Below are 27,047 nucleotides of genomic sequence, written 5' to 3' on the forward strand. Positions count from 1 at the left end.
GCCCCTTCTCTTCACCTATCAGGGCCAAGATCAGACTTAACCCTCCCGGATTGACTATCCCACCTCCACGCCTCCCCGACTCCTCTACAGCACCGGGCAGATGGTACGGTTAAGACGCTGCAGCCGCGCTGCCTGAGTTCAAATCCTAGCTCTCCAGCGTATGAACTGCGTGACTCTGGGAAGGCGCTGCAACCTGCTACCTCATCTGTAGAATGGGGATGATGACAGTACCTCTCCTGTGTGATTGCTGGGAGGATTAGGTTAATTACTATGTTAAGTGCTTAGAACAGGGCTGGTACATTTGAAGTATTCTCCAGTGCTGGCTGCAATCATCATCATCATCATCATCATATTATCAATATCATCACCGCCATCATCATCGCCATCATTATCGTCATTCGAGCATGTCTCACATGTATGGCAGCTCTCTGGATTGACAGGTTGGTTTCACCTTGTTGGCCAGCTCCTCCATGGCTAGTGATGGCCAGGAGCTGTGCTGAGGTTTCTCTGGCCTCATTCCCTCTCGGCCATGCCCTCAGGGTGGATGTGTACACGCACCTGCAGTGAATTTGCTAACTCTCCCAGACTCTGGGGTGCTGAAAGGATCTTTCCAGCAGGTCTTGTTCATGTCTCTGCACCCCTCTGCCTGGCACATGGCAGGTGCTCAGGAAATGTTAGCTTAGTGAGGACTTGGACACTTGGCCCTTCGATCTTATCATGTCAGTAGGTCCTTGGGGGCAAGGTGGCCTCAACGACATAGTGGTCATGGGACTCCATTCTGGGAATCTCTGTGCCATGATTTATGGCCCCAGAAGGAAAACTGTGGCTTACCTGTTTCCGACGCCGTCATAAACCCAGTGAGTGGAGCCGATGCCCTGATAGGCCGACGCCCAGTAATACAGACATGAGTTCAAGTGTAAACTGTAGAGCAGGTAGGCTGTGGTCCTGATAACCCTGCAGAAGGACAGGCGTGAACGCGACAGCAGAAAGGGCGGCGTGACATCTCACCCAGGGGGAGGGACGCAGAGAACAAGCCAGTCCTCACCTCCCCCAATGCCCACGCCCCAGGTCCCGCTGTTGGAGTCCCATAGCCCTGCCCAGCTGCCTGGCAGGGTGGACAAGGTCTGATGGGAACCAGCCAGTGGTTGGATTGGGCCAATGGGATGCTCTTTGAGGCTGCCGGTTAGAAACGGAAGCACTCGAATGGAGAGTTGTCAAGACTAAGGGCTGAAATTGGCACAGAGCTCCATGTACAGACAGTTCTAGGGGAATGGGGGAGCCCGAGAGGGGGCTCCGTGGGGAGGGGCAGGGAAGGAGCAGAGCTGGGCAGAGAAGGGCCACTCTGTGAGAGGTGTGGAGAGGAGCTTTGTCCCTGAGTGTGGCCTGGCTGGTCCCGGGTTCCATCCTTGGACAACCACCAGATGGCCCACTGTGTCCTTACAATGGTTGCCCCTGTGTTTGAGACCAACATGAGGCCCAGCTCCCTGGAAGTGAGAGTGAGCCATCTGTGTCCACCTATGTGTGCCCTTCTCACAATTGGGGGAAATGGAACATTCCTGGTTCTCTAAAAAACAAACGTCTCTTCAAAGCAGGGCCAGGAAGAGGCCTGGCTTCCGCTGGCGGTGAGGGCTGCAGGGCCAGGGGAGTGAGAAAAGGGAAGCGAGGTGGGCAGAGAACGCGTGTGTGTGTGCGCGCGCGTGTGTGGGTGTGTGGGTGCATGTGTGTGCACGCGCGTGTGTGCATGTGTGTGCGTGCGTGCGTGCATGTGTCTGCGCGCGTGCATGTGTCTGCGCGCGTGGATGCGTGCGTGTGTGCACGTGTGTGCACGTGCGTGCGTGTGCACACGCGTGTGTGCACGTGTGCACATGTGCACGTGCGTGTGCGTGCATGTGTGTGCGTGTGTGTGTACACATGCATGTGCGTGCGTGCATGTGCACACACGCAAGCATAGGGGGTCTCACCTGTAAACGTAGGCTTTGCTAAGGATGGACTCCAGGCGGTTATTAAACTCGAAGAAGGCCATGTACTGAGAGGAAGAGCAAGGTATCAGGGCAGCCGCCGTCTGTGGGGTGACACTCTATCCTCACCTCCCCCGCCCGTTCCCTATTGGTGCCAGGACTGGGCTCTTTCTGCAGCCCCTGGTGGGAGGGGGCTAGAGACAGAACCTTCAAAATCAGAGATCCTTAGCCCTTAGAGGGGTCAGAGCCAGAAACTTTGTTTTTCTAATGTGATGGAAGCCATGGTACCTGTTCCCTTAGAAATTACACGGAATTATGTCCTTACAGTTTGCATATAATTTCAGAGGACTCCTAGACCTCCTGAATCTGATCGTGAAACTTTTAGGGGCACATGTGTTAAGGATACTGTTTTTAATGCTTACTTGGAAAGAAAACAATTTTATAAAGGAACAGCATCCCTAACACCCTCACTTATATCCTTAAGGCTTATTTATAATAGGAAAAGTGTAATAATAACAATTGCTCTTTTTTATGAGCACCTTTGATGACTGCACTTTGCAGATGACCTTCCAAGAATGCAGGGGTTCGGGGCACTGACCCCAGTGTAGTAGAAAGTTTGTGCATAACGTGTGACTTCTCAAAAACATAAGTAATAGTCTACTGGTGACCAGGAGCTTTACTGATAACATAAAACAGTCGATTAATAGATATTTTTGTATGTTATATGTATTATACACAGCATGCTTATAATAAAGTAAGCTAGAGAAAACATTATTAAGAAAATCATTAGAAAGAGAAAATACATTTATAGTACTGTACATGTTTATCGAAAAAATCCACATATAAGTGGACCCGTGCAGTTTAAACTCACGTTGTTTAAGGTCAGCTCTGTGTGTGTGTGTGTGTGTGTGTGTGTGTGTGTACACACACACACACACTTCTATACATGTGAGGTCTGTATCGTCATTCTCCTTTTATAGAGAGAAAATGGCACTCAGGGAAGTTCAGTAACTTGCCCAAAGCACACGGCTGGTAAGTAATAGAGCCACATTGGACTTACGCTGCAAGCTCTTTCCAATTGGCCACACTGCCTCTGGATCACTGCACACATGCTGTCTGACATTTGAAAATAACATTGATTGATGATGCTTTCTTACGGGACATGCTAGCTATCGTCCGGGTGTTTGTTGTAATTTCCATCTGGATTTTGCACTGGATGGAGAAGGACCATGGGCTTGGATCCCTCACCTTTGCCTCAAAGAGTCGTGTCCTCTGAATGGTGCTAACCACTAGGCATGGGAGGTACACACACTCACTACCCGCCACGTGAATCAAGGTATAGATCCCACCTCTGCATGTGGGATGAAAACTGGGCTGTGGATCCAACCTTCCCCACTCTGATGTTTGGCTCTATAGCAACCTTAGCAGCCCCCAGGAGGCTGGCACCTGTCAGATAAAACTGGTGGGGCGTCCAGTTTCCCCTTTCGTCTTGGCAGCCGGGGAGCTCAGCAGCAGTTTCTACGTTCAATTCCAGCAAGATGTGCTTGTTTTTCATCGGGATACTTACATTCTTCCTACTTTTTTCTGCCATGTTTCTCTTGGTTATTAAGGAGATTGCATTTGTCTCTTATAAATTCCCTCATTGCCATTTTGGGGAAGAGGCATCAGGCATCATGTAAGAAGAGAGGTGAATTTAATTGGTCTGCCAGGAAATTCCATTTGGAAGATCACAAGTACTCTGACTAGCTGTCCGCACTGGTCACGTTAAAGGACAGTTGCCAGGTCTTCGCTCTACACTGTCACTCTCACTGGGAAACCAGCTGTGCCCTAGTGGCGGGAAGAATGGCTGTCATGACATTGAGCAACAAACGACAATGAACCAGCCATGGGGCTGCACATTCAAATCCATCCCAGGCACTACCTCCTGGCTCCTGTGACCTTGAGCAAGTCACCCAAGCGTTCCACGCCTCAGTTTCCCCATCTTTTAGATGGAGACCATCATAAAGCAGGAATTCCTCTCTGGGGTCTCAGTCATCGTTGAAAGCGTAGACGGTGGAGACAGACGGTCTAGGTTCAAATCCAAACTCCATTCCTTCCTACCTGTGTGCACTTGGGCCAGTTACTTAACCCCTCTGTGCCTCAGACGTCTCATTTGTACAATGCTGGCATTACCAACACTCGCCTCGCGGGGGTGAGGAATAAGCAGCTGTAAAGCCTCCAGAACACCACCTAATACAGGCATCATTAAGAAGTGCTAAGGATTGTAAGGAACGTCCCATCTCCCCTTGGGACAGCCCTCCCTGACACCTCCCCAGTGCTGCTTAGGGCAGACATTAAGATGTCAGAGCTGGTGCAGAGCAGGGGGAGCTGACGACCTTGGATGGAGAAGCCACTCTCACCTTCAGACAGCGAGGCAAGCGCAGGAGGGGGTTCACGCCGAATTTCAAGTAGAGAAGGTCCAAGGGCAGCAGGCAGAGCATGTCCATCTGAAACCCCAGTGGGACACCACAGTGTGTGAAACAGGAAACTCCAGGGGCGTGGGGTGGGGTGAGTGACTGGGCTCCTACCTTCCATGGACAGGTAAGCTCGGAATGTCCCAAGAGGGCCTAAAACTAGGGCAGAAGGCATTCCACCCACAGGCCTCTGCTTGGCTGCCCAGCCCGTGCCAGTCCAGGGGGAACCACATCACTCCAGCACCGAGGCACCCAGGACCCCCTGAGACGCCACCCTCCAAGACCCCACAGACACTTGCATCCCTAGCACACACCTTAAAGCGGGGAGATTTCAGGTAGTTATTGCGCATCTCTTTTTTGTCCGTCTGGAAGAAAATGGAATAATGACCATGAAATGGCCTGAGAGCTTAATCCCTGACCCCATGGGAGCAGTGATGGAAATCCCCAAAGACCCCCCCACCTTCTGATCGGAGCAACAGCCCCATGGACAAGAGCCCAAATGGACCAACTGAGCTCAGGTGAAAGTCTCATGGTCTGTGGGTGGGGAGGTCGAGCCCGCAGCAGGGAGACAGCTGCCCAAGGTCACCCAGCTAGATTCCAACTTCTGGGATGGAAGGCGAGGCTACTGAGCTCATCCTTCTCAGCAATGCTGGTCTTCCCTGAACCATTTACAACCTTATTACTGAGGAGCTGCCGGTGGCTCGATCAGACCAGGAAAGAGGTTGCCCGGGGAATGCTTCTTCGTCTAAATTGTTTTAAAGGCACAATTTCAACTTGTCTGCACACAGTGAAGCAGGCGCTGCCCGCGTGAAGTTTCGAAAAGTGACCACCTGCACAGGGAGACAGGGACCGTGCCTCCTGCTTCTACTAAGTCACGATCAGGACTTCGGTTCCTTTTCTGGTAAGTGGGGCCTGCACCAGAGCACAGACTGGTCCAAGTATCATGCTCTTAGCGGGACCCACAGGCAATGTCGAGTGCCAGCCGTCACCTGTGCTGAGCGCTCTGCATGCATTACCTCGGTCAGTCCTCACAGCGATGCTATGAGGCGGGAACAAGCACTATCCTCACTTTACAGATAAGGAAACTGAGTCTCAGAGAGGCGATCCAGCTAGTTGTGGTAGAGCTGAGATTTGAACCTGGTCCACCTATACTAAAGGGTATTCTCTGGACCACTTCTCCATCTCTAATTCCATCAGATGGTCCAGGAACCATTTCGCCCCTGGCGTGTGTAAGTGAACATATCAAAGGTATGCAGAATAAGCAACCATGATGTTGAACAAGCAGGGGCAGATATTCCCACAATCCCCTTGTTCACTTATCTTGTATATCAAAGCATCGGGGTTTGGTCCCTTGAAGACTCCAGCCACAGAGTCTGTCCCCAGTCACCCCCTCCACTGGCCTGCGACTCACAATGATGTCCCCTCCTTTGACAAACTGCAGGCGTATCTGGAACACGGTGATGTCCAGGAAGTAGATGAGGTCACAGAGGTAATCCATCAGCAGCCAGAGATGGATGTTGTCTGGCGTCTGATAAGGGAAGGCCCAACGCACAGGAATCAGCCAGCAGTTCCAATTCCAGGCCATCACCACGAAGAACAGCCACAGGATGTACATCAGGTCTGTGCGGAAGGGGAGGTGGGAACGTGCCAGCGCATCAGCTGGATCGGCTCCTCACAGTGGGATCAGGGCGGGGCTTTTCTCCACTTGTCTATCTGCGCCTTCCTGTAAGCACTCTATGTGATAATTCTGTAACTTGGTGGGGGTGGAGGTGGGAGGGAAATGATCTTTGTTTTAAAAATAAATCACTGATAGGCCATAACAAATCAGAGTAAGGAGGGATGTGGGGGCATTATTAGATAATAGCTAACTAGAAACTTCTTTTGCTTTCATTCTTGTTGAAGTTTTTCTTAATATCTATTTCTTGCCTTACTTACACAATAGTAAATAATGCATAAAAGATGGACGGATAGATATATGGACAAGTGGATGGGTGGATGGGTGGGCGGGTGGATGGATAGATGGATGGGTGGATGGATAGATGGATGGGTGGATGGACATTGTAGGGTTACTTGGTCATTTTAGAGGCCCAGTGGACACCGGAGTTGGAGTTCTGTCCCCCAAATGACTTCTTGTATCACCTGGGGAAGTCCCTCTCTGGCACCTGCTCTGCCTTCCTCGGGGAGTCAGATGAGAAAGGCAGGGAGATCCTTTGTAAACTGTAAAGTACTGTGCATGCATGCAAAGTTGTTATTCCCAAGGGATATAAAATGGACTAAAAGGAAAATGAGAGAGAATTCGCTTTACCCGTTCGAAGAATTTCCTCCCTTTTCTGCTCAGAGCAGCAGCTCCAGGAAGGAGCCAGCGAGAGCAGAAGAGAAAGACGTGGCCAAGAGTCAAGAGTCTTGGGTCTGCCGCTAACTTTAACTAATTGTGCGTTCAGACTCGTTAGCTTCTCTGTGCCTCAGTTTCCTTGTCTGTAAGGTGGGTGTGATCTTATGTTCCTATTCCAGGGATGTTTCTGTTTTGGGGGGAGGTCATGAACATTGGGTCTGTGGCCGCCCAGCCCACCTCTTGTACTCCCCACTCCATTCCCCACCCAATCTCCTGCCCCTTCACCTTGCATGGTAGCGATGCCCATTGCCCACCCAGGACTCACTGGTCAGCGGGTCGATGCTCTTGGGGAACTGGTACTTCTTCCAGGGGCGTCTTTTGAACTTGCAGCAGAGCATGTCGCAATAGTGTTCCTCCTCCACCGGCCCCGCCTCGGCTGGCTTTGCATCCGGGGCCGGCTCTGGGGCTTTCTTGGCTGGCGCTATGGGATAACACCGGTGACCATCCAGCCCAGCCCTGAGGCTCAGGCAGAGGATGCTGAGGGAGGTCTAGCAACTGCAGACCCTGGAACTGGAGTTGAAGGGTCCCCGGCACTATCCCACGACTAGCTACAAGCCCTGTGTGCAGACACCAGGGTATTCTCCTGGGGCGAACCCCACAGCTCCCTCATTAACAGCCACCTGGACACCTGTCCAGAAACTCTTACCAGTTATCAACCTGGAACCGCCCCAAATGAGATGTTTCTGGGCAAGTTGGATGTTTCAGTTAAGTGTGTGCTTGTGGGTCTGTGTCTGGACTGCTTTGGCGCCCTCTGCAGGGCTGGGAGCATTTCATACTCAGGACTCCTACCCCTCAGGGTCAGAAATCAGGGAAATGTTGCTCTAAGTTTTTCAGAGCAGGAATCTCAGCTCCTTCATCTCTAAAACCAGACGGAATGGGATCGCAGCCATTCTGTGTTTCTAGGGTGATGTTGGCTAGAGATTGGCTCGTATAGGTCCAATATGACTATGTTTATAGCTTAGGATTGTGAAGTCAGAGTCTGCTACCTATAATTCATGGTGGCATCCTGAGTTCTAAGGCACTGTTCTCCTTTGGAAAGACCTGGAAATGCCCCCTGACAACAGAGCACATTTCTCATTTCGTCCTGTACCTTGGAAGCAGAAAACTTTCAGGTAGCCCCATAAGAATATTGTAACTGAGGCCTCTGAAAAATAAGACTGTCTAGTTCCACAGTGGATTGTGGACACCATCTGAGCATAAGACCACGAGATACATCCCAGGGTCGACCACCTGCCTGCCAGTAGGAAAAAGGCAGGAGAGTCCATGAGGGCCCTTGCCCTGGGACCTGGGGAGCCAACTGGATAACTCGTCAGAGGTTGGCCCTCTTCCCACCCCTGGGTATAGAGCTAAACCTGTACATACAGGACTCCAAATGCAAAGTGGGGGTCTGGGCTTATCTCAAGCACCCCAGCCATTTCCCTGGGGGCCACGCTCAGCATGAGTTGACAGGGGGCATTAGGGGCCCCGTCCCAGCCCTGGACTCACAGGGCTGAGGGCTCTCCTCATCAGAGGTGACATCAGGGTCGATGAGCTTCTCCTTCACCTTCTCCGTGCGCTCCTTGAACAACTTCACCAGCTCCTGGAGCCGGTCGTTGATGATGGCGCTGTTCTGGCTGGCCGTAGAGGACGCACGGCCCTGGCCGCTGTGGAAACAGCACCCAAAGGCGAGCAGGTTACATGGGAAGGGACCCCATGCCCCTGGGGAAGAGCTGAACAGTGCCTGTACCCCACTTGGTCTGAAGGAGTGACTCCCGCTCCCGTTTTCATTAAACTGCTTTAATATCTCCTGAAAGAAAATTCTGTCTGAGAATCACGCTGGAGGGTGGGGGAGTGGGGAGGCAACTTTTAGAAAATGCACCATGCAGGCTCTGATTCAGATGGGCGGATCTGGAGAAACATTGATTCCCCTGGTGACTTAGGGGGGAACTCAGCTCAGGGCTGTTATTTCCAATTTGGGGTTCACATGCGATATGTGCCTGGGACAGATAAGAGAGGGGACAGGGCTACTTTTTTAGGCTTCAGAAATAGCTGGTGGAAAGAACAGTCCAGATACATTGTATATCCTCTTAACTTATAGGAATTTAAACTACACCCTAGAAGCAAGAGAAAGAGAGAGAGGGAGAGACAGACAGACAGAACGACAGTCTGCCTGACATCCCACTCAGCGTGGAGCAAGGGCCCTGGGTAAGTTGACAGGGGCTGTATGAATGAGCTGTCCCCTGAGAGACCTCATCTGATCACTTCATTGGCCTGGGTATAATACTGGTGTTTTCAGATTTTTTTTTTTTTCCCCCATATTTTTGAGTTCCTGAAACTCAAGCCAGCTACTCTTCTGTGCTCAGTTGAGGAAGACGAACTGGAAACAGCCAGTGTGGGGGTCCCGATGGGAGGTGGGACTCGGGTGTGGCAGAGACACGAGCTGCTCGCCCGTGTCCGTTATATTCCATTGGGGGGTGGTCGCTGGGGCGTGGACACCCAGCCAGTGACTGCGTTTCTCAGGTGTGGCCATGGGAGCTCTCACCAGTGGAAGGTGAGTGGACATGCTACATGCAACTCCAGGCCTCCTTGTCTAACAGTGGCCTGGCATTCTCCCTTTCTAATGGTGACTGGCAGGATCTTGGGAGCCATAGAAGGTGGCAGAGACACTGTGAACTGGATCCCTAAATGACTGCATGGAGCAGAGCCTTCCACTGACCTGAAACACTCAACATGACTATGACACAAGCAATATCTCGTTCCTTAAGCCTCTGAATCTTCGAAGTCTCCTTGCAGCAGCTATGCCTGTTCACCTCCTTAAGAGTTCTCAGGGGTGATCTTTGTTAATGCCTGATTTATACCTTATTTCTAATATTAAGTCCACCACTGAATCTTCGAGGTCTCCTTGCAGCAGCTATGCCTGTTCGCCTCCTTAAGAGTTCTCAGGGGTGATCTTTGTTATTATGCCTGATTTATACCTTATTTCTAATATTAAGTCCTAACCCTACCCCTACCTTACCGCATAAGATGTGACTCCACTACATGATAAAACAGACCACTGGACTATGGGTAAGGTTTGGAGTTTTTTTTCTCCTGCTTCTTTAACTTTTCTGAACTTTCCACAACTCTGTTAAAACATAAACTCCAAAAACTGGAATGAAAGCTTGGTGTCTCCCGTGGCCATTGCAGGAGCTGTGGCTGGAAGCAGGATGGGGATCCCACACCAGAACCCAGGGCGAGAACTTGGCATCAACCTGGCTACTCAGACTCTTCAGGAAAACACCTCCCATTGGCCCAGCCCTTGGGATAGTTAGATGTCAGAGACACAGGTCCCGATGCCCTTGCAATGGCCTCTAAACATTGTTCAATAGACCAGTTGCATCCAAATCATTTGGGGAGCTTGCAAAGATGGATTCCCCAAGGCCCACTGTCTGAGCTTCTGATCCAGCAGGTCTGGGTGGGGCTTGGAAGTCTGTACTTTTAACAAGCTCCGCTCCCACCCTCACGGTCCTTCCTCTCCCTGCTGATTCTTTCAGAGGTTTAGTGCCAGAAGTCAACCTCTGCCTATGGCCTCCCCTCAGCCTCTCCTTTACAACAGAGCATCTGCACAGAGATGCCTCCTCTGAGCACCGCTGCCCGTGGACACAGCTGGGCCCAGAGTGCGAGCCCATTCTGCAGGTTTTCTAGAAGCCTCAGGACAACCAGCAGCCTGGGCAGGAGACCCAGCCCTGTCTCACCGCTCAGAAGCCACTGGCAGAGTCTGCCTCATGGCGGAGGGTTCTCAAAACACCCATGCTCCCCCAAACTCACTTTCTATTACTCACCCACCCTTCCGACCCTCTGAGACCCCAGAGGTGGTCCCCACTCACTCGGTGCCCTGTGGGGTGGAGGTGTCCGACCAGGCAACCACAGGGGTCTCAGCTGGTGAAAGCGCCTTCAGCTCTTCAGCTTCATCATCTTGAGAGGGCAGCCTCTTCCTGCGAGGACACAGACATGGAAGGGGACTTTAGCGGGGGCAGGGGCAGGGACCGAGGGGAAGCGAGCCAGACTTTGTCCCTGCAGATCACCCAGAGCCGAATCCTGGGTCGGGGCAGGGAATGATGCGGCCAAAGGGTCATCACTTGCCCTCAGGGAGACAAAAAAGGAGAAAGGAGGGGCACGGCCACGCTATGGACCTCAGTCTCCACGTCTGTTCAATGGCCTAGAGAAGAAGTGACAGCATTGACTTGGCCTCAGGCAAACCTGAGTTTATATCCAGCCCTGCTTCTTACCAGTGTGTGACCTTGGCAAGCTACCGAAACTCTCTGAGCCACCTCAGTGCCCCCTTTTGTAAAACGGGACTAAATCTGCCCAACTCAGTGAGAAGCTTATCACACAGTGAGACCTCAGCTGTGTTCTGAGGCTGGGTAAGATTATGACTCTTTTCTCCATTTAAAACCTGAGAGTTCCCTGTTTGCTACATCTAGCCATCTCGGTTCTGGCAGGCTCCTGACCTCAGGTGAAACATTACTCAAGGGCTCATAGATGAGAGCAAAAATTAATGAAGAAAAAGATCCATCTCTCAATCCAGCCAGTGCAGGAGAAGCACTGTCAGTTCTCCTTTAGCTTAAATACAGTAATTCATAAAGCACTGTGCTGCACTTCACAGTTTGCCTACGGCTCTAGGCAAGACCTCTCTCAGTTAGCTGGCTCAGGTTATCCCAAACCAACTCGAACCACACAGCGACAAATATATCTCCAGAGGCAACCTTGACCAAAAATCCCGCTCTTAAGAAAGGAGCCCAAGGACGAGCAGAAGCCCAAAGAGATGTTCATAGCACCATTTAGACAGTGCCCGAATGGAGTCCATTCTGGCGCATGGAGCTGCGGGAATGTCACACGGCGGGACGAGCAGAAGCCCAAAGAGATGTTCACAGCACCATTTAGACAGTGCCCAATAGGAGGGGATTGGAGTCTATTCTGGCGCATGGAGCTGCGGGAATGTCACACGGCCATGATAAATGGGTGTTAAAGAGACGGCTTAGTAATACGACAAAGAGATCGCTAAATGGGATGTGGTCTCAAAAGAGACCTGATCGAACTCGCTCCTTCAGTTAAAACCACACGCGAAAGCCTGGTCCCATAAACCAAGTAGAGAAGAGAACACAGAAAGAAAAACACCGTCTGGTGTGATGGGGTTAGAGGTGATTGTTTTTCTAGCATTCTTTGGTATTTCCACTGTATTATTTAATAATAAAAAAGGGAGTGGATTTAGCCTTGTCACATTCATTACCCTCTTCTAACACACAGTCGAGGGTATTGGGAACAGGGCCACCTTAGAGAGCTTTCTCTAGAGCCCTATGCCAGGAATCAGGAGAGCCAGGAAGTGGGGAGGAGGGGCATAGTCCCAGTTCTAACGCTGACTCACTGGGTGACCTTGGGCCAATTGCTTCCCCTCTCTGGCCTCAGTCTCCTCATCTGCCAAATGGACAAGTGTCACAGTGCTGTGAAAAGCCCAAGAGAAGCATAAAAGGTGACCTGTGGGTCTCTGGGGCAGATCCTGGGACTGCGAGCGTGTCAGCTGTAGCAGGAGAAGGTGGCGGCAGCTCGGGTGAGGGTGGACTGTCTTCCACGATGAGGGGGTGGCTGTCAGCATCAGCATCTTCCACCTGCACTTCTGGGTGCTCTTTTGTGGCAGGCACTTGGAGAGAGGAAAGAGAGGACAGTCAGAGAGATAGAGAGAGAGAGACAGAGAGAGAGAGAAAGACAGACAGACAGACCAGGTCCTAGGGGCCTTGTTATGTTCTTCAAAAAAGCCACAGAAAGGATGTTTGGAGCAGCTTCTGGCAGCCTCACCTCTCAGCAGAGCCCACAGGAGCGCTCCAGGCAAGGGGTGTAAGAATGTAAAGCCCAGGGGGCTCTGAGGGCCAAGCCGCCCCAGCCACCTGTCCAGGAACCACAAAAGAAGCCACGACACCACAGAAGCCACAGGAGCTCCTGGACATAGCCTGGAGTCCAGGTCTCTAAAGCCCCACCTGGTTTCCTTGGTTCTGGAAAAGCACCAGAACCCAAGGTTAAGGGAGGGGTGTGGCAGCACTCAGAGAGGGCGTGGGGAGCCTGGGGGACCCAAGTCCTGGGGCCCGGCCTAGCACAGCCCAGATCAGCTGCTTCCCCGCTCTGGGCTTCAGTTTCCACGCCTCAAGAGAGGGGTGACGATGCCTAGGCCGAGGTTGGAGGGCAAGAAGGCACCTGGCTTCATACTCTCAAAGGGCCCCAGATGAAGACATTGGAGGTTTCTGCCAATCAGGAGGAACGGCTTGTCTTTGCGGTGTGTGTTACCTCCTGGTTGGGTACCCATTTTGGTAATTCTTTGCTTTTGAACATGCCAGGAACCCCCCAGATTCATCAACCCAACCCCTCTCCCAATCTCTGAGAAGCCTGGAGCCACATCTCCCGTCTCAAGAATTGGTTCTTCCTAGATGTGGCCTTACTTACTTCAGGCTTCATTATCTACCCCAGGGACCGCGGGGACAGGTCTGTCCCGAGGTGGCATTCAGAGGGCGCCGAGGGGCTGAGATGGCGCCCCTATGCCCCAGCACGCCTGGGCAGGACCTCCCCATAGCAGGCAGGAGCAGGCCTGAGCACCAGCAAGGCAGGCGCACATCCCTAAAATGGGGAGGGGAACATTTTGAAACACTTGGATACGTGACTCATTTTTTTTCCTTTGATTTAATAAAGTTTCATTGTCCCAAATTTGCAGTCAGTAGGTCCAGTTGTTTGTGCATCCTCACCCGTGGCTGGGGTCCCCCCTCCCTCGGTGTTTCTGGTGGAAATTACTAGAACTCTGTGCTTTGAACTAGTTCTACACGCCCTTTACGAAGGAGCTCCTGAAGGGCTGTTCCGCCGATGGTCCCCAGATCTTCAGGCTCTCAGAGACGACAGACGGCTGCGGTCATAAGCTTAGGATTGGGAACTTCTTTCCAGAGTTTGTCATACGTCGCTTTGTCAAACAAGACTAGATTTTGAGCTTGTCCTGGACATTGCCTTTGGACCACTTCATTTTGGCCTTGACCCGGGATGTGTTCACTGGATCTTTGTCTTTCTTGGCTGACTTTCGGCATCCTTTATCTTCTCGTCATCCTCAAGCGACATAGCAAAGCTTGGGAACAGCTGCTACCACTGCAGCCTCATTACGATGTCCTATGTGACTTTTTTTTTTTAATGGCCACCATGGGGAGACCAGCACTTGGAGGAGTTCGGTAGAGAGAACCCAAGCAGGTCACGAGACTTTGGAGCACCACCAGGCCCTAAGCTCCCAGGAGAAGAGGATGAGTGGGAATTGAGAAGTTTTTTTTAAAAATTGAAGAAGTTTTGCCAGAACAACAGAGATGCTCCACGCTGTGGACAGCAGGAGACAGCGTGAGCAGAGGGGACCTCACCCTGCTTCCTGGAGAGCTGAGCTGGAGTTGGGGCTGGGGCATGGAGGCAGCCAGGACAAAAACAGCTTCTCAAAAGTGCTCAGAGGACCGCACAGCGTGGCTCCCAGGCAGCAGAAAGCGCCTTGGGCAGCCCAGCCAGGAGTTTGTCTCAGGGAGCCCAGGAAGGGGCAGATGGCAGATGGCATCCCACCCCCTGAGTAAGACCCTGCACACTCGATAGCCCCAGGGGACGAGGAAAACTCCTAAGCCTGGTGTCCCGTATCCCACCAGCTTGGCAGAGTGGGAACTCATGTTAGACATTGTATTGGTTTATATGATGTTGATTTATAGGACCAGAATAATATTACTAAGAACACAAAGAATAATATTCATGATAAAACGGGTTTAGAGAATAATTACGTTTACCGTTCAGCACTTCCTCTGGGCCTGCCCGGCATTTGTTTTCCTAAACGCTAAGTGTCTTATGCATGTTCATTCTTTTACCCTCCCCGGCCACGCCATGAGGTTGTCGTTATTGTTGTCCCCATTTTGTGGAAAAGGAAACCGAAGCACAGAGAGGCGAGGGCACCTGCAGCCGGGCCGGGATTTGGACCCAGGCAGCCGGGCTCCGGGGCTTAAATCCTCACCCATCCTGAGACTGGGGCCAGCACACGCAGAGGCCTCTGTCTAAATGAAATCGCATTCGGTGCCAAGCAGCATCGCTGACATGGGGGTCGTGTGCTTACCATGTGCTGCTATCTGTCATCGCCTTGTCTGAAGCATCTAAAATCATCGTGTGTCACATCATAGCCAGTTTAGTCCACTGTCCCAAAGCATCACACAGATTATTTCTCAAAGTGTGGGGCTCCCTGGAACCAGGGAGGACTTGAGATGGTTTAGACGGCATAGACCAGGCAAAGGACAACACAGAATGAGAATATGCCTCCCCTTTAGAGTCTCTCTAGATCCTGAATGCACAGGGAAGAAGTCTCAAGTTGACTCTGCTATGGCCTTAACACCTCTCCGACTCACTCTAATCCCGCTTTATGGAGAGCAGGCCCCAGCTGTGAGCCTTCAGCCAGCCACCTACTTGATTAGAAACCGTCACCTTGACTTTGTTTTCAGTGTATTTGTGATTATTTCTATCGATGCCTTCTATTTCTGGCAAGCCATGCTGGTTTCCCCTTTTAATAGTAATGTCAAGTTCCTATTCCTTGTTTAAATACACTTAATGAAATAAAAAAGCGAATCCACTGGGGGTAAAAAACAGCAAGCAAATACAAGTGAGTAGGTGCAGACGATAGCACAAATGGAGTCATGATTTTGTGGGGTGGAAGTCGGGGGACCCTCTGGAGTGAGTGGATTTAGGGCTCGCCCAGGAGACTGATCCTGGGTGTCGTGCCTTGTCATGGGGACAGCTGCATGCCACCTCACCCCAACTCTGCTCACTCCCAGCCAGGAAGAGGAGGGAAGGACAACAGTGATCTCATCTCATGAAATGTCCGGTTCTATCCGCTTACTGATCTCGGAGGCGACTTTGCCCAGTGTCATCCGAAAATAAACAAATCTAGAAGGGAAGTGGGCAGGTCTGGCTTGAGTAAAGACAGAAAGTGACAGGGCTGAGCCCAGAGAGGTCAGTATGTCCCCGAGCACTTTGTCATCAGGCGGCAAGTAGCAGGAGACTGAAGGCCACTGAGGGGACCTTGTCACGATTAAACAGATCCAGCGAGGCCTTCCCCCTGCACTGGCCCCTGAGGATGCCTCTCGTCTCGGCCTGCCTGTGAGCACCTGGAGCATCTCCTTTCCTGAAAGGGAGTTTTCAGGGCAGATATCAATAGTCCTCAGAAATTCCAGCTCCCAGTAAACTCTCGAGGTCAGAAGATTCTGTCTGCAATGGACCCCCACATTCCTCCTCTGTTCCATTCCCCTCCGCTTATTCTCTTACCCTTCCCAGCTCCGTACCCCAACCCTCTTGGCCTAGAGATCTGAGTGACTTATTTAAACTAGGATGCGAGTGACTACTTATATAAAAATGATGATCGGCAGAATGCAATGTTTAACCCAAAGAAATGAATAGCTAATGGTGAAATTTTACGCACAGAGAGAAGGGGACGAATATCTCTCAAGTCACCACAAGCACAATGAAGCCTTTGATTAGCAGAGGAAGAAGGGGTGCTTTTCCACGAACCCAACTGATGGTCCCACACCATGACCATGGCACCCATGCAGGGAAACAGCCCAAGCCATGCAGAAGCACACGTCGCGGGCGTGAGCGTGCTGGGTGGCTGAGATCACACTACCTAGGCGACGGACGGAGCTCCTGGTCTCCTTGGCGAAGCTGGAGCTGGACAAGGCTGTCCTCCGGGAGATGAGGACAGGGATGCGGGTGGTTGGGGGGCGGTAGCTGGGCACGTTGGGGAGGTGGTCCAGCATGTGTGAGGGGCCAAGCCTGGAGGCCACCTGACCAGGCAGCTGGTCCTGGACCAGGTGATTCAGCTCCATGTCCCGGCCTGGTTTAGCCATGGTGCTGGGGCCCGGGGGTCTCAGGCAGAGGCGAAACCCTGGGGACTGCAATGAGGAGCACAGAGTTGGGGGAGGCAAGAGAGGGCGGGGCTCCTCCCTGTCAGCACCGAAACAGACCAGCCTGGTGCTTTCAGCAGCTGCGCCCAAAGTCTGGAGCATCACTCTTGTCCGTGGAGTTCAACGGCGAACACGTCACCGTGTCATGTGGCTGGCCCGCCCAACAGCTCTGAGGGACAGCCTGGAGCCACCCCCCTCCCCCAATTCCTTGTGTTCACCGGCAGCATTTCCCACCTCAGAATCAAAAAGTCCGAATCAAAGAACCTGGAATGCTTCAGATCCTTGGACTCACAGATTCGGGGCTCAAACATCCTTAGCCTGGTAGGACTTTCCATCCCAAAGAAACCCTGGAGCTCCATTAATTTCACATCCAACCAGAAGCAGTAACTTTTCCCAGGGCCCTGGTTCCCAGCTGGGCCGCTCGTTGGAATCATCTGGGGATGTCTGGAAATGTCTGATGCTGGGGCCCATCCCAGAGGTTCTGATTTAATGGTCCAGGGTCAGGTCTGGCACCAGGATTTGTAATCTCCCCAAATGATTCTGATGTGCAGTCATGGCTGAGAACCAAGCCTCAAGGCCATTGCCCCTCAAACCCTATGTGCGGACAAATCACCAGAGGTCTCGTTAAAGTGCAGACTCTAGGGACAAGGGTGGTTTTTTAGGCTCCTTTATGAAACCGGGTGGGGCCTGGGATTCTGCATTTCCAACCAGCTCCCACCGACGCCAAAGCTGCTGGTTCTAGGTCCACACTTTTGAGTAGCTGCAGACAAATGGCTGTGCCTCCGTGTTTCTCAGAGTGTAGTTCCCAGACCACTTGCTTCCAAATGATTTGGGGAAAGGGTGAAGCCAGCCCCATGGGACCTGAATCTGCACCCAGGTGATCCTGGCCTTATTCATCTATGCGGGTGCAGACCTAGTAGGTTTCCCACAGGTACGCGTTGAAGGTGATGGAGACCAGAGAGGGACCAAGCTCAGGATACGATGGCTCTAGTCCCATCTCAATCCCTGGCTGGCTGGGACACAAGCGTCACGGTACCGTCATGGCCTCCTCGCTCAGTGCCAGCCACAGTGCTGGGTGCTTTCGAGGCACTGTCGCCCCCACTCTGCCCAACAACCCTGGGAGGCAGGTACTATTATTGCCCCGACTTTCTTGACTTGGGAGCCACAGTTAAGAGAGGTCACAGAAGTGGCTCCAGATCACACGGTGAGGAAGGAAGAGGAGCCAGGCGTGAAACACAGGTCTGTGCCCTTGACCACTTGGCCAAATCCCACCCACACGGAGCCTCGGTTTTCTCATTGGTAAAATGGTCTGTCTGCCTCACAGGGCACTGGGGCACCAGTGGCCCGAGGAATGTGGAGGCTTGTCAGGCCAGGGCTTGGTGTCCAGATGTCCTCAGCTTCTCTAGACTCCGTCCTCACCATCCCTCACTGCAAAGTGCATGTGCCGGGGCCAGCCTGGCGCTCTCAGCAGTAAGAAAAGCTCATCGAGAGACGTGGAGTCCAGGACGTGCCCTTAGCAAGCTCCGGCCTCAATTTTCACTCAGATACATTACATTTGAGCCAAACCCCCACTGGCTGGCAGCCCAGAGGGCTGCATTCCCAGTGACGGGGTGGTAGGAGGGGCTGGCTAGGAGCAGGGTTCCCCCAGGCCTGCTGGAGTCCTGGGGCCTCCATGCAATTCCCCTGGGGTCTTTGAAATACATCACCGGGCTCTAATAATATGGCCCCAAGCCTCAGAGATGGGTTTTCCTGAGGATGGGGCAGGTGGAGGGGTGCAGAGAGGGTGGAGGTAGAGGGTGGAGGTGGAGTGCCCCTGAGCCCAAGCTAATCTCAGCCTGAAAGTATCCTGGACACGCTATAACCGCCCCCCGCCCCCCCACACACACCCCTACCTCCTGAGCTGTTGGCCACGGCCTCCTCCTGCAAAAAAATAAAGCGAAACAGAGCTGTGATCATCAAGCCCCCGCCTAGCCCTCATCCAGCCCAGCCCGTCAGGAGGTCTGCCCCAGTCTACTCTTCACCTGACCAGCCCGCCAGACCCTGCCAGCCACCTTCTGAGGCATCCAGGGAGGTGGCCTCCACCCCGTAGAGGGTGGTGCACACAGGAGCCCCAGGCCCCAACATCCGGACTTGTCACATATAACGAGGGGGTCTTATCCAGCTCTGTGCATGTGAGGGCGAAGCAGCTAAAGCTGCCCGCACAGCCTCCCCACCAGGCACTGCACTCCACAGTGTACAACTGCGCACAGCACCCTGGGAAGCGCGTTCAGCCCCATTTTACAAAGGCAGCCGCTGAGTAAAACTGAGGCTTCCGGTGGGGAGGTGACTTGTTCAGGGTCACACAGCCATGTAGTTTTACTCAAGCCTCAGGTGACTTGGGGAGGTGACTTGTTCAGGGTCACACAGCCATGTGAGGACTGGAGTGCAGGTCCCACTGCTCTCCACACACAGCTGTGTCACCAAAGGCCCTTCCTAGCGCCATCTGAGCCCTGGTGTGCACAGGGCTTTGCGGTGCCCACCGCCCTGCTCCCCTCTATCCAGTGGGCATCCCACCAGCAAAAATCCCCTGGACAAGGCCCCAGCCCCTTCCACTGATGTCAGCCCAGGCCTCAGAGGGAGCCGGGTGCCAGGCCCAGTGCCATTCCATACCTGGCGTGAGGCGCTCCGGGGCTCAGTCTCGTCTATACTGCTTGGATCCTCACCAGCCTGTGCCACCAGACAGCTATCCAGCGGGACACTGTGACCCAGAGAGGGAGGAGGAAAGGGCTGGGGTTAGAGGCGTTAAACATTTCCTGACGCCTGCTGAGTGCCAGCAGTGTGCCGGGAGGTGGGGTACAAATATGCCCAAGAACGGGTCCTTGCCCTCGTGCGGCTCCCAGCAGAGCACAAGCGGCAGACCCCATGTCCCGCTAACGATCTCCCAGTCTGAGACACATGCTGGAGCAAGGAGCTGTGAAAGGCACAGCCACAGTTCTGCCTAGGAAGGGGGAGCCCCCAGTGGAGGTGGCCTATGAGCTGGGCCTCCGAGATGATGAGTTGACCCCGAGGAAGCGTGTCCAGGAAGAGGGAACAGCATGTGCGAAGACAAGAGGACTGTGTAGAGGACTGTGTGAGAAACGGTCCTCCGGGGTGTGACAAAAGAGCACTGGAGAGTGTCCAAAATATACGCCCAGCATTTCGACTCTGAGGGTCTCCTGTCACCTGGGTGATGCAGGCAAGGCAGGGAGTACGAGAAAAGTGAGGCCCAGAGAGGTGAACTCACCTGGCCAAAATCCCACAGCAAATCGTCACATACCACCTAAACCTTGAATGCAGGCCCTGCTCTTCTTCTCACGCCCTGAAATCAGAGCCACACTGCAACTGCTGACGTTTTCAGGGGCTCCTGGGCCAGGCGCAGGTGAGGGACAGAGCCCGGGGCGAGGCTGAGGGAGCAGAGAGGACTATGGCAAATCAGAAAAAACCCGTGCCCGCCTGAGCTGGCAGCCCCACTCCCCACGGAATGGGGGCGCAGCGGCCAGATAGCCCAGTTTTCAAAAGGAGCCTGAACTGTACATTTAAAGGTGAAATCTCCCGATCTTTAGATGCTGATAATTAGTCCGAATTAACTTATTTATATGTAGATACTCAAAAGTGCCTGTCACCAGGGTGAATTGGGGCCTTAGATGCCCATGTGTGGCATCTGGTTAAAAAGGTGACTCAGAACCAGAGGCTAATTAATTTTTGTAATTAGAATTAGATCCTGCTTCCTAGCAGCCCACCCGCCCCAAAGACCCCTGTCTCCAAGGGGCTCACAGAGGATGGACCGCGGTATCTGCCACCCAGAAAACCTGCATTCTCCATCCTCCAGTCCTGGCCCTCCCGAGTGGGAGAGGCGGTGGGGGCAGATTGCAGTCCTAGTCACTTTGGAGCCAGCAGCCTGGGAACAAGGTCATCTGGCAGCCATATTGTCACAGCATCTCCCACAGGCTGCATGTCAGGCACTGGGCCCAGCACTTGGCCTGCACAGTGTCTCCCCGAATCCTCACCCAAATAACCCTGAGAGACCAGCGCTGTGACCGATGCCATCCCAGCTTAGAAATCGGAGGCTCAGAGAGATCAAGTGGCCTGTCCATGGTCACCCAGCCTGTACAAGGCAAGCCTGGATAAACCATGGTGTCTCTGACCCAAGGCCACTCCGCTGCCCACCTCCGAGCGCCTACGCAGCCCCACATGATGTGGAGTAGTGAAGCAGGTGTCTGGAGGGTCCAAGCACCCAACTCACTTTATTTCTCTCCACTGTGTGGGTATCTCCATCATGAGAGGCCTAAATGATGGAGGCCATGGCTCCCCCACCCTGCTCAGGAAGGTACACAACACCTCGAACAGATTCAAGTCACAAAAGCGAGGGCACATTATGACTTTCACGGGGCCCAGGTGCTTTAGCCTTCGTGGGCCCTTTCCACCCTAAAAATACATTAAGAGTTATATTTGCAACTGCATGTGTATGAAGATTCATATGTTAATAATATCTTTAAAACGCTGTGGGAACTATGTCCTCCTCGGTTCTCAGAGCACAAAGGTCCAGGAAATGGACCTCCCACAGTCCACTCGGAGGCTTCTCTCTGGGTCTTGCTCAGTCCAGAATTAGGCCAGGAAGTCACTGCGTGGCCATGGCCAAGTCACCAAGAAGCCCTTGGGCTGCCTCCGTTTGCTCATCTGTCGAATGGGTAGGACTCGCCCAGCCTGTACAGCCTGACTTATTTGGGTGAGGTCAGAAGGGCCACTGAGAATCTCATGGAAAAGTCAAAAAAGAATCCCCATGCCAGGGTCCTTCTTGATTCTCCACCTCTAAAGACTGGTCAGCGGCTTTCCTTGTCCTTGGCACCAAGTGTTCACTTTGGAGACAGCCTGACCTAGAACGGAAGCCCAGCTCTGCACAGCTGGCAGGCAGCCCTGGACAGTAGGGTAGCATCTCTGAGCCTCTCATCTATGAAATGGGAGCAGTAACAGATGCCTTTGCACCGTGTCTGCCACAGGAAACAGTACTAAACAAATGGCAGCTGTGATTATGATTCTTCTTGTTATTATCCCAGAGGAGGCGGCACTCTTCAGGGTTAGAAATCACGCACGTGGATTGGGAAACATTTTGCACAAACATCTTCAGCTATTGATACACCTAACCAGCCCTACCATGGCCTGGCGGCACCCCCCAGGGGCTGTTGTAAGACCCTTGTACGTCACATCATGTCACCCACTGGTCAGAAGTGTGCCCAGTGCCTGCCAAGACCCCTCTTGCCTGGCCAAGAAGCAGCAGGCTATCAACTTCTGGAACATTCCCAAATCCCAGGGAATTCCAAGTGGAAGACCAGATGGACTGGCTGAGGTGGGCATCCTAGAGGACCCCCCGGCTCTCCAAGTTAAAGGCACAGGGAGTAGTAGCTACAGCCAGCTCGCAAGGGTTTTCCCGCCTATTTCTCCTCCCCCGAGTCACACAGCAGACTGTGCCCACAAATTTTAAGGTCCCCACTATTGGCTTCAGCAAACTTTTCACCTGGTACCCCAATCCTGAGAGAAGGAAGGATGGGAGCCCTTAGGGGGAGCAGCCACCTACTTGGGTCTCGCTGTCTTTGCCGACAAGGATGCCCATAGTGCAGGAGTTCATCTGGGGGCGATGACATTCATCCCAAGCCTTGGGGCGGTACACTCAACTGAGGAATTCGGAGAACCCCGGAGCCCTGAGCCTGCAAGGCCAGCTCCGGAGCCAGTGTGACTCGGGTGGCAGATGAGCCACCAATCCTTCCTGCTTCTAATCAGATTGAGGGGATGTGCAGGGAACTCTGCAGAAACGCCCCAGGGAGGCCAGGTGGGGACCAAAAGGCTGCGGTTGCTAGGAAAAGCCGAGCTGTTGCCGGCGGAGACCAGGTCGCTAGGCGACCATCTGCCCGTTAACAGCGCCGCACGTCATCAGTAACCCTTGTGCCTCCACTCAAGGAGCAGAGCCTGTGCTGCTGACACTCACGGTGCTGCCCTGCCCCAGGCTATGGCCAGAGGGACAGATCAGGGAGGAAAGATGTGGGCCAGGAGGTTCCACAGATGGCAGAGTGACCAAGGGCAGTGGAGCAAAGGGACAGATTCAATCAGTCTGGCCCGATGGCGATAACAGCCTCCTCACTGCTTTCCCTGCCTCGGTCTCTCTACAGTGTAGCTCCAGACCGTGTCATTCCCCTGCTCACAAACCTTCAATGGCTCCCCACCGCTCCCATTATGTCAAGTTCAAGGCCTTTACAACGTGGCCTCACTGTCTCTGAAGGTCAGTCTTCCTCCGCTCCCACAGCTGCATTGTCACTGCTCTCTGGACACACAGGCTGCCCTGAGGCAGAACATCACTCCGGCCTTGAAACACTTTCAACTTGGCCTCCAGGCCCGACTTGCTTCTCTCTCCCTCTGCCATCACCTCCTCCTCAGCTCTTTCAAGTTCTCCCTCATCTCCCCGGCTCGAACCTGGCCTCTGGGCCCCTCCTCCATCTACGGCCCTCTCTGGACATCTCCTCCAGTCCCCAGCTTTCAGGCTTTCAGGTTCGTCTACACCACCAGACTCCTGACATTATGTCTCCAGGCTAAACTCTCCCTCCCTTAACTCCAGACTCAGGCGTCCAACTGCCTGGACCCCTCCACACTTCTCCGCCTCTCCATCCATCCATCCTTCCAGCCCACGTATCTGAAAATCGTCTCTCTCTTACCACTTTCTTTTTTTAGGATGAAATCCATTTGACATATAACTGCGTAAATGTAAGGTGTACACCATGTTGATTTGTTGATGTTCATATAATATTTATATATTATAATATGATTGCCACTGTGGCGATAATTAGCACTTCTATCATGTCACCTATTTTCATTTCTTTTTAGTGGTTGGAGTAGTTAAGATCTAGTCTCTTAGCAGGTTTGATAGTTATAGCTTTTAGTGGTTTCCGATCTCTATTTTCGACTTGATTTTAGCTGAACTCTTCTGTGTGTGTTAATGTTGAAATCTTACAGATGTGGGTGGAGCATCCGCCATTAATGGCACTGGAGCAGGATCCAAGCTGTGAGGGAGGGAGACAGCTGTGTGCCTCAGCTTCTTTAATCATAGGGGTGAATGGGGAGCCCACCGCACGTGTCCGTTGGTTCATCCATCCATGCATTCGACCAACATTTATTTGGCGCCTACTGCACCAGGCACTGTACTAGGCTCTGGGAATGTGGCCGTGAACACAACAGACAAAAATCTGCATCTCGTGGAGGTTGCATTCTAGTGTTTGTGTACACGGGTGTGGTGTTGATAGGGGACACTATGAGTCCTGGGTCATTGTGAGCACAGTGGGGGACCCCTAGCTTCCCCCAGCCTCTCTGGCCAGTGCCCAGCGGTGCACAGCACAGAACGGAAGGCACTCCCACCCCAGAAGCCAGGCACCCGTCCCCGTAGCCCGCCTCCCTGGACCACCCCTTAGCCAGGGGCACAAGCGCCTTACTCAGGCTCCTCCCTGTGCTCTTCCTCTTCCTCCTGCTCTTCCTCTTCCTCCTGCTCTTCCTCTTCCTCCTGCTCTTTCTCTTCCTCCTGCTCTTCCTCTTCCTCCTGCTCTTTCTCTTCCTCCTGCTCTTCCTCTTCCTCCTGTTCTTCCTCTTCCTCCTGCTCTTTCTCTTCCTCCTGCTCTTCCTCTTCCTCCTGCTCTTCCTTCTCCTCTTGAATCCGGGGCAGCTCCCTGAGATGGGGTCAGCAGCAAGAGGTGAGCCTGCCTGCAGGTGTGCCCCGAGTCCACTTCCCGCCCCCCTTACCAGTAGGACATCCCGTGACCCCTGAGACCAAACTCGAACTCTTCGACCAAGACTCAGCCTGAGGACTCCTACCTGAGCAGCCCTGGGCTCTCGCCAGCAAAGAGGCCTCTTCACGGCATGATGAGCGGCCTGTCTCAGCCCCCACCGTCTTGGTGGTGACCTGAGGTCTGTCCCTGAGCCTCTCTAAGCCTCAGTTTCCCCATCTTTGCAATGTAGGTCATGGGCCTGAGACCTCCTGTGGATGCACTCACATGCATGTACAAGAGTGTTCGTTGCAGAATTGTTTATAATAACAAAATTTTGGAATCGATCTAAATGTCCACCGATAGCGGACAGGTTGAATAAATTCCGCACATCCATACAATGAAATACAGTGCAGACAATCTCGATGTGCCAAAGGTGGAAAAACCTCAAAGTATATTGCCGAATGAATATATAGCAAGGTGGGTATAGGTAGGTGCATGTGATACGCCATCTTTTGTGCAAAAAAAAAAAAAAGAGGGGATTTCATGCTTGTTTATGCTCAGACGGTCCCTGCAATGGCACAGAAAATCCTGGCAGCTGCTGTGCCCATGGAGAGAAGAATGGGGGTCTAGGGGAGCAGGGAGGCAGGCTCGGTTCACACTCTCTGCCCTTTTATGCCCTTGGGATGCTGTACTATGTGCCTGTTATCTTTCCAATCATTCGTTCAAGTCCTTCCCTGGCTCCCACCTGGGCATCTCCACCACGGCCTCATTCTCCTCTTCGTAAGCTGGAGCCACCTCTGGGCCTTGAGGGCTGATGCTGCCGTCCCGATGCTCGTCCTCCTCCCAGTGAGAGTCGATCTCCTCTAGGATGAGATCCGGCTCCTCTGGCCCTCCAGGAAGGATGCTGACTGCAGAGGACACAGGGTGGAGGGGAGAGCAGGCTTGGGGCTCTGAGTCCCAGGGACCACATAGGGAGCCTTGGCCATCACCGGCTGTGCGCCAATTCCGAGCCAAGGAGTGGACATGACACCAATCTCAGCAGGACCATTAGCAACCAGATCAGCGCTAAAGTGATGGGCTGAAGTCCAAAGTCATTTACCCTGTCTCCTTCCATTTAGTTTCCCTCTCTTTATCCACTTGAGACAGAGCTTCCATTACAATTGGTCTGTTTCTCCTTGGGGCCTCTTTCTCAGAGTTTGTGCAGAAGCAGAAACAATGCTTCTGACCACAGTATTGCAGGTGATGCCAAAAGATCCAGGCTCAGTGTCCGCCTGCCACGTCCAGGTGCGGGGCGGCTAGAATGTCTCGAAGTATGCAGAGAGAGCTTACCCACTGCCTGCTCTCTAGATGCCGCCCCCTGGCGATAGCATACTATATGCCCATAATCACAACACCTGCTGTGGGAGTCTTTCTCTGCCTCCTGGACCTAAAGGCTCCACCCTCTAAGGGGATCAACTTTCTTGGGGAGGTGGTCCCACCTTCAGAGAGGAGTCTGCAATTTTCAATATTTCTCCATGTACCCCGCTCCCCAACAATGAAAACACTGTGGGGCTGTGAGCTTGGCAGAAGTGGGTGCAGGAGAGTTTCAGGAATCCAAGCGCACCCCCAGGCAGGAGAAAGGGAGAAAGAGGGAGATTGTCTGCAACCGGGTGTTTCTAAAAAGCTCCAGGGGTCCTGGTGGCCCTCAAGCCAAACGTGCATTGCTAACAGCGACTTTAAATGGAAATTGGCCTCAAGTCTTATCCCATGACTTTGGAAGTTATTGTTCATGGTATAGAACAATAATAATAATAACGGCAGTTACATTTATTGAGCTCTTACTATGTGCCAGGCCCTGTGCTAAGTGATTTACGTAAATTCACTCAATTAGCTTCATATCGATCTTTTGAAGGGGGAATAATTGTTATCCTCATTTTATTTTCCCTCTTTTTTTCCCTGTGTTATTCCCCATTTCACAAAGAAGCAAACTGAGACGTAGGTCAACACCTTCCTTGAATGAGCACTTCCCACGTGCCGGGCACAGGGCTGAATACTTTCTAAGTGTCGCCTCAGCCCTCATTCCTGCCTCCTGGCTTCTAGGTATAGATATTATCCTGCCTCCCAGAGGAGCACCGGCCTGCCCTCCAGGGAAATATGCCACATATACCTTGAAGTAACCTTTCCCACAGCCGGTCCTGGCTCCTTTGGCCCTACAGGCAGCCCTGGGCTTTGACCAGGGAGGTCCTGCATGGCCGTGAATCCAGTAATGGAATATGTCACATGTGACATTCTATGTTGCTGTCCAGCAATGGTGTGGCATCTCCACCCAGAGAGACCACTTGGGGTGCAAGTTTCTGCCTGATATAGCAGGGGACATCTGGGGGACAGAACATCCCCTGGCCTGTGAGCTCATTAGCATTTGTGGCGATGAAAGTTTAAGAATAGTACTTTGCCCATTTTATAGACCAGAGAGCAGGCTCAGAGAGGCTGAGTGACTTGTCGCAGGCCACACAGGATGTCGGAGGCGTGCCAGGTCACCTGACTCCTGCCTC

At 52.8% G+C, this 27,047-nt stretch overlaps 1 protein-coding gene across 1 annotated transcript in view; it reads right to left on the reverse strand.

Moving 5' to 3' along the window:
- The window catches only part of CNGB1 (cyclic nucleotide gated channel beta 1), a 62,956-nt gene that overhangs the window by 24,968 nt on the left and 10,941 nt on the right, over nucleotides 1-27,047 (reverse strand). The window contains exons 12-24 of the mRNA XM_025044603.1: nucleotides 25,262-25,424; nucleotides 24,247-24,477; nucleotides 19,406-19,493; nucleotides 16,477-16,744; nucleotides 12,297-12,459; nucleotides 10,649-10,756; nucleotides 8,289-8,446; nucleotides 7,069-7,224; nucleotides 5,823-6,031; nucleotides 4,726-4,776; nucleotides 4,358-4,444; nucleotides 1,962-2,026; nucleotides 832-954 (exon numbers count right to left, since the gene is read on the reverse strand). Of these exons, the coding sequence (XP_024900371.1) occupies nucleotides 832-954; nucleotides 1,962-2,026; nucleotides 4,358-4,444; nucleotides 4,726-4,776; nucleotides 5,823-6,031; nucleotides 7,069-7,224; nucleotides 8,289-8,446; nucleotides 10,649-10,756; nucleotides 12,297-12,459; nucleotides 16,477-16,744; nucleotides 19,406-19,493; nucleotides 24,247-24,477; nucleotides 25,262-25,424 (1,870 nt within the window). The remainder of the gene's footprint in view (nucleotides 1-831; nucleotides 955-1,961; nucleotides 2,027-4,357; nucleotides 4,445-4,725; nucleotides 4,777-5,822; nucleotides 6,032-7,068; nucleotides 7,225-8,288; nucleotides 8,447-10,648; nucleotides 10,757-12,296; nucleotides 12,460-16,476; nucleotides 16,745-19,405; nucleotides 19,494-24,246; nucleotides 24,478-25,261; nucleotides 25,425-27,047) is intronic.

This window comes from Pteropus alecto, unplaced genomic scaffold (assembly GCF_000325575.1).
Source record: "Pteropus alecto unplaced genomic scaffold, ASM32557v1 scaffold123, whole genome shotgun sequence".
Classification (NCBI taxonomy): Eukaryota; Metazoa; Chordata; class Mammalia; order Chiroptera; family Pteropodidae; genus Pteropus; species Pteropus alecto.